Genomic DNA, 7,500 nt, shown 5'->3' on the forward strand with positions numbered 1-7,500 from the left:
GTGTTTGTTTTGGAGGCTGCCGTGTTTTAACACTGTGTATCAAACGGATTTGAGTGGATTTCATGAGTGAGGAAAGGGAAGGGGAGCGCCGAGCGCCGGCACCACCGGGAAACTGAGCCCAGAGAAAATTGATTGGTTACAGAATTGGTTTAAGAAATGGAAGCGTGGGGGGGTGGATACCTTTGTTTTACCTGGTGTGTTGTAACTGGAGATCTCTGTTTAGTGACTCCTATTTCCCCCATTAGATGGAGGGAAGCGGCCACATGGAGTGCTGGCACAAAGCAAACTTATTTGTACCACACGATGGAAGGAGACATTCAGAAACAGATGGAAAGGATGTGACTTTGGCATGACAGATAAAAGGCAGTTTGTCTTTTTTTTTTTACCAGCCGTGACAGCGTGAGTCGTGATCATCATGGCAAAATGTGGTCCTGGAGACACCTACTGTAGCGCAGACTACCACAGAAGTGCTTTTCAGTACTTTCCCAGGTGTTTATATGTCCGTCTGTCTGTCTGTCTGTCTGTCTGTCTGTGGACAGATTTTGCGAACGTGATAGCGTCAAAACCGTGCAAGATGCAGTTAGGAAACTTTACAGGTATGTAGTTGACATAAAAATGAAGGCCAAGTTTGAAAATGATCTGAGCAAGGGGGCCCGGCCCCCCTGCATTGGCCCCCACACTTTCCACTCCTGGCCCACGTTCATTTGATCTCGATGTCATGCTGCTGGTGTCATCCCGTTGCAAGATGGTCTCTGTTAATATTAGTAGAGTAGTATTAGTATTAGTATTAGTATTATTACTCTAAATTCTACCACAAGTAGTGCAATAGCATGTAAAATAGTGCAATATTGTGACTATGCAAAATGAATGAGGTAGTAAGTAAGCAGGTAACGGCACATGTAGGATAGGTCATACCTCAAACTACAGGGCAGTTAATAGCAATGGGAAATGCACAGAAACATAGTGTCCATAAAACAGAAAATGTAGTTAAAGGTTAAATGTGCAATATTTCTGCTTTACGTGGGCCGAGGCTGTGTTTTTGTTGTTGTTTAAAGGCCCTCCTACCACACCAAGGTCCATTCAAAAATCTGACAATTTGTTTTTGCCACCACACATCGGAAAATGTAATTTGAGACTTTGAACTCAGCATGTACAGCATATAATCCTCCAGACAGATGTCATTTTAATGGATCAGCCAATTTGGGGAAGTGGTGTTACTTCACAGACAAAACAGCCACTCCTTGCCTTCCGTATGCTCAAAAAAATCACAGACAACAGGAATTGTGGTAATGTCATGATCCTAATCACAGTAAGTGTCCATCAAACAAAACAAAAAAATACAACTGTTGCCAAGAAACTAATCCTGAAATAATGGAAGTCCCCCTCTTCACCCTCTTTTCAATTGTGGCTGACGGATATGACCTCTGTTATACGGATGGAGAGACTTAGGTTCCTGAGGACCGACTCACTTAAGAAATTCTCTGCCATTTGGGACCCGTTTCTAGCTTAGCTCGTTGAGGTTGGGGGCGATGGGTGATTCGCCAGACTGGTTCCCCAGGGACCCCCCCTGTGTGGGATCTCAGGCACAATACCTCTTACAAGCACCTTACCCGACTGGTAGCATGACTTAATACTGAATGTTGATCATGTGTTTTTGTTTGTTTGTTTGTTTGTTTTTCCTGTGTCCTGTGTCTTTGTCTTGTTCGTATGTTGTTCAGAAAAATTGTATAAAACTGTATAAAACATGATAGTGCACTAATTTCTGTTGATTCTGAAACAGGCCAACCAGACATCACCAGGCTGATGATACTCTTGCTCTGTGGAGGCCAGAGTGCTGAGGCCAGCATTGGACCAGAACTTAGACATAGACCCTTTAAAGTGTTTTGCTGTCACTCTCCAGGGCTCCTACTGGGCGATAGACACCAACCCTAAAGAGGACACGGTACCCAGCAGGCCAAAGAAGAGGCCACGCTCTGGAGAAAGGGTAAGTAGCCACTGCACTGTACATAGAGGGTGGACAAAGTATAGAGAGGCAAAGTGACCGCCTACTTCCTGCTTCAGCACTGTACCAGAGATTTTCTTCCGCAATTTATTTTCCCATAGACATTTCGTAAAATGCTTATAAAAATAGTTTTACTTGGTCAAACCAAACGGTTCAGCTATATTTAGAATCGGGAGAGACCATAGAACATTTCACTTGGACCAAAACTTAAAAAAACAACATTGAAAAAATATTTTCTTTAAACCTGCATTTTTTCACGTTTTGGTCCGAGTGCAATGTTATGCGATCTCTCCTGTTTCTAAATATATCTGAACCGTTTGGTTTGAACAAGTACGGTAAAACAATTTTAATACGCATTTTACGAAATGTCTATGGTTAAATAAATGGTATATGAAAATCTCTGGTACAGAGCTGAAACAGGAAGTGACGTTCACTTTGGCTCTCTATACCTAACAATATAACGATTACATAGTCAATAAGGACCAGTGCCATGCTTTGTTTCCAGGAAAGCTTCAGTCCTCATTGGATTGCTGTCATACAAGTCTTGAACTGTGTGTGGTGTGGTGGGATATTGGACTAGTTTTCAAGAAGGAAAGTTAGAATAAGAGAGCCCTCCAGAACCTTGCATAGATGTTCCATTTAGATCTGGTGACTGCAGAGGCCATGGCACGCGTTTGATTTCATCCTAGTGTTTTGTGAAATCACGATTGTATTTGTTAGGCAGCGTGGTCAGAGACATTATCATCCTGGAAGATGGACACATCATTAGGGGAGCACTGGTTGCACCACAGGGGGCACCTAGTCCTGTGAAATGACCTATTCCTTGGCTCCTATAAGATCATGCAGAGCAATCATCAGGCCTAAAGACTCCCATGAGACGGCTGCCTACATTATTACAGATCTACCACCATGTTTAACAGTTGGCAACAGACATTGTGGCCTGAAGAGTTTCTCCAGCTCGACCAGCTGAAGGAAAAAGAGTGAAAAACAAGCCGTCAGAGCAGATTAGCCTACTTCTATCCGTTCCCCAGAGGTCCAGGTGTTGTGCTGCTTACAGCAGGTTGTGTTCTCTTGTATTTGGCCTTGGATAATACGAGTGAATAGACTGATTTTTTTGTTTGCAAACAACGATTACGTATTTTCGTGGGCGGAGCTGAACTGGTTGCAGAAAGTGAAGCGTACTCACTGTGGAGATGGTCTAGCATCCAAATAAATGGCCAAAGAAACTCTACAGCTTGTTTCCTACTTGCAGAGAGTATTGAAGGCAAGAGCTGATATGTGTTTGACAACAGCGCTGCCGCCATTTTGGCCTGAAGAAAGTCTCAATGGCCAATGAGCTATTACATAAACAACTTGTTCTTTGGCATTTGCTTACCCAAAGTCCCGCCAAGATGGCAGGTACAGCTGTGAGAACATATAGTAGGAGGAATGAAAATTGGTTTTAGAAAATTGATTGACAGAGGCTGTATCTATCCATCTAGCTAGCTAGCTCTATAAATATGTATATGTACTGTATAGACTAGACTAGACACAGTACATATACATATGTATAGAGCTAGCTCTATAAATATGTATATGTACTGTATAGACTAGACTAGACACAGTACATATACATATTTATAGAGCTAGCTCTATAAATATGTATATGTACTGTATAGACTAGACTAGACACAGTACATATACATATTTATAGAGCTAGCTCTATAAATATGTATATGTACTGTATAGACTAGACTAGACACAGTACATATACATATTTATAGAGCTAGCTCTAGTCACTAGAGCATCAGCTCCTGCAGAATCCTGCTGTTGTTCAGGGATGAACCAAAGCATCTGACTGCATACAGCAGCTATTCAATTCATATTTAAAGAGGTCCAGTTAGAGAGATTTCCTAAAGCAAAGGTCCGGAACATCGTAACGTCTAAACTGCATTATAATTCAGTGCCATATTTATTGAAGTAGCCTCATATCAATGTCTGTATTTAGTCAACAACTGACTATTATATCAATCTATCAATCATTCTATCAATCATTCTATCTATCTATCTATCTATTTATCTATCTATCTATCTATCTACAGCAGCTATCTACCTATCTATATATATCTATGTACAGCATCTATCTACCTATCTATCTATCTATCTATCTATCTATCTATCTATCTATCTATCTATCTATCTATCTATCTATCTATCATCTATCTATCTATCTATCTATCTATCTACCTGTCTGTCTGTCTGTCTGTCTGTCTGTCTGTCTGTCTATCTATCTATCTATCTATCTATCTATTTATCTTTAGCACATTGTTAGTCTTGGTCAGTGAATGTGTGTGTGCCCTCAGTTCAGATTTGAGTGCGTGTGTGTTTGCTCAAAGATGTGAGGTGCTTCCATAGACGGTTCAGAATCGTGTCGCGCTTCACAATGAGACATGCTAGTATGGAACTGCCCGTGAGAACATTGGACATACATGTAAGAGTCTGTCCACTCTTTATTCAAAGTGTTGTTTTCGCTGTCCACTTTCCATGTGAACTTATGTCTCTCGCCTCTCCTCCCGTGTGTCGTTCGCAGTCGGCAGCCACACAGGCAGCCTCGCGTCGCATATTTGATTGGCTGAGTAGCATCACATGTGATCATTTACAATGCATGCAATTGGCCTGTGAGTTTCCTGGCCTGATAAACCAGTACTGTGCATTTGCACAGGCTAGAAATTGAAAAGCGCGTGCCGGTTAAAATAGAACCTCTGTGAAGATGTAAAAGTGATTCGTAGGTTATAGGGCCGGGTCCGGATAGGACAGCGTCCGGTTCCGGATCCGGATGGCGGTCCGGCCCGTGGTGCACTTATTGGGGATGATTGGCATACAGAGACAGGGCAGCTGGTTGAGTGAACATCGTGGTGCCTCCTCCTAGGCCTGCCACCGCCTTGGTCTACCTCTGTGCCCCATCACTCCATCCGTAATATAATGAGTGTTGTACATGTCTTTTTGTCTTTGTATCCTAATATAATGAGTGTCTTTTTGTCTTTGTGTCTCCTCAATGGGAATAAGTCTGTTGTTTGCAGCCTCTTGCGTCACAATGGCACATGGTTGGTTGTCTGCCTTTGTCTCTGTCAGTCTGTCTGTGTGTGTCTCTGTGTGTGTCTCTCTGTGTGTCTGTCTGTCTGTGTGTCTGTCTGTCTGTCTGTCTGTCTGTGTGTCTCTCTGTGTGTCTGTCTGTGTGTCTCTCTGCCTCTGTCATCCTTCATTTCTGCCAGCGCTACTGTATCTCAGTCATCTCCTCATCTGTCTGTCTCTCCACTCTCTGTTTTTCTCCCTCTGCCTATATATCTCTGCCTTAGCCTTTCCCCCATCTCCAGGGAAACGGAGCAGGCGTGGAGCAGCAAAGAGCACAATCACAGGTGCTCATTGGAGGAGAGAGAGAGAGAGAGAGAGAGAGAGAGAGAGAGAGAGAGAGAGAGAGAGAGAGAGAGAGAGAGAGAGAGAGAGAGAGAGAGAGAGAGAGAGAGAGAGAGAGAGAGAGAGAGAGAGAGAGAGAGAGAGAGAGAGAGAGAGAGAGAGAGAGAGAGAGAGAGGAGAGAGAGAGAGAGAGAGAAAAACAGAACGGGAAAGGGAAGGGTGGAAGAAAGGATGCAGAAAGGGAGAGCGAGACAAAGGCTGCGGTCAAATAGTCTTTTTTTGCTTAGGAAGATTTCTAACTGAGTGAAATGACCCGGAAGTACATCTGTGGTAGCCATGATGAGTGCCGTTCAAATTCTCTAAACGCGAAGGAAAGGTGCTTCAATGCTTCCTGACTTAGCTCCTTTAGCATAAGGATACACTGGAGCATCCTTTATGAGCGGAAGGCCAATAATGCCGACCTCGCGGCAGCTTCCCCCCCGAGGAATAGCCGCATTAGCTTGCTAGCAGGGAAAAATGCATTTTTCACTGCAACCAAGCACTGGATTTCAAAACAGATTTCACAATTCAAACATCAACGTGACTTGTACTTGTAAGTTAGCTGTTATTCAGTTGCTCAGTGGCATTGTGAGCCCGGCGTAGCTTACTGTAGCCTACGTACCTATACTAGCCTAGTGTTGTAATTGCATTCGGATTCTCCTAGCACCGCGGTTGTGCTTTCCTAATTAAGCCCTTGTGAATTCTCCTCCACATCTTTCCTTTGACCTCATGACGTTTTCCATCGAGGTGAAGGAAAATGGTGAGGAAGAGGAGTTGGTGGAGAAAGCAGAGGAGGAAGTCACGAGATGCAGGGGGCAGGAAGGGGAAAGATAAGTAACAGAAGAGAGAGAGAGAGAGAGAGAGAGAGAGAGAGAGAGAGAGAGAGAGAGAGAGCAGAAGCAGGAGAGGGAGGAGGGAGAGTATTCTAGGCTTGTGTTCCAGTTAATTAACACATAAGGCCCCGGGGCTGCCATTAGACATGTTTTCTTCACAAACGATTTTTTTTCTTAATTCTTTATTGCAAACATGAATTAATTCAGAGCCTTGTCATCTCGTCTTACAGGGACGGGCCCTTTGACCCCTTTTCTTACGCCTCACTTACAGTACACTGGCAGACACGCTGTGGGCTGTCACATGACACACTGTGGCCTGTCACATGACACACTGTGGGCTGTCACATGACACACTGTGACATGACACACTGTGGGGCTGTCACATGACACACTGTGGGCCTGTCACATGGCCTGAAGAGAAACAGTGAGCTTTTCAGCGCTCAGTATTACAGCCGTGTTGCCATCAGAAAAAGGTGGGCTAAATGTGTCCGACTGCTTCATTGGGGTTTTGTTGCACTTTGGCTACACAGTCACAGTCTTTTTTACCTCCTCTGACCATAGCGGCTGTACGCATGAACAGATTTGCAGTTAGCAGCGAGGCTAAACGTCAGCTGCATAAATGCATTGTAGAAATGTGTCGACAGACTCTTGTGTGTGTGTACATAGTTTGGTACCTGCGTCTCCGGTGCCCTCACTCATACGCATAATCACTCTTCCAATTTCCTGTCTGCCTGTCCGTCTGTCCGTCACCGCTCAATTTCCTCTCTACCTACCTATTCTATCCCTTTTCCCCCCTCCTTCCACAGTGCTGTCTCACTCCTCTCTTCACCTCTCTGTTGTTGTCTTCTTTTTAAGTGCCTCCGCCAGGAAACCCACAACCCCTTTCTTTCCCTGGGAGTTTATCATAAATTAAAGATTGCATTGTTACCGACCAATCCTCTTACTGTAAGCAGTTTGGGAAGGCAGGCGAGCTGTCTCGGACCCTGAAAGGAGTCGGGGGGGCGGGAGGGGTGGGGGGGGCGTCCTCATTTTCTTTTCCTTTTTTTGCACGCGTCAATTTTAGCCCTCCACTGATCTCTGAATAGTTTCTCATATCCTCAGTTAACCCACGTTAGCTCATTGGGGGGACGACAACATGAACTGCGGCTGAATACATTTCATATACTTGAATAATGCATGGGTGGAGATGGCTTAATTTATCTTATCAAGCGCAGAAAATGTCTCGTGAACTTT

The 7,500-nt window shown here is 44.1% G+C and overlaps 1 protein-coding gene across 1 annotated transcript in view; it reads left to right on the forward strand.

Moving 5' to 3' along the window:
- LOC310781509 (forkhead box protein J3-like) overlaps positions 1-7,500 on the forward strand; it is a gene marked incomplete at its 5' end in the record, with an annotated part of 56,268 nt that overhangs the window by 26,275 nt on the left and 22,493 nt on the right. Inside the window, one exon of the mRNA XM_083642153.1 lies at positions 1,901-1,984. Coding sequence (XP_083498279.1) covers positions 1,901-1,984 — 84 coding nt within the window. The remainder of the gene's footprint in view (positions 1-1,900; positions 1,985-7,500) is intronic.

This window comes from Poromitra crassiceps, assembly GCF_964638095.1.
Source record: "Poromitra crassiceps genome assembly, chromosome: 8".
Lineage (NCBI taxonomy): Eukaryota > Metazoa > Chordata > Actinopteri > Beryciformes > Melamphaidae > Poromitra > Poromitra crassiceps.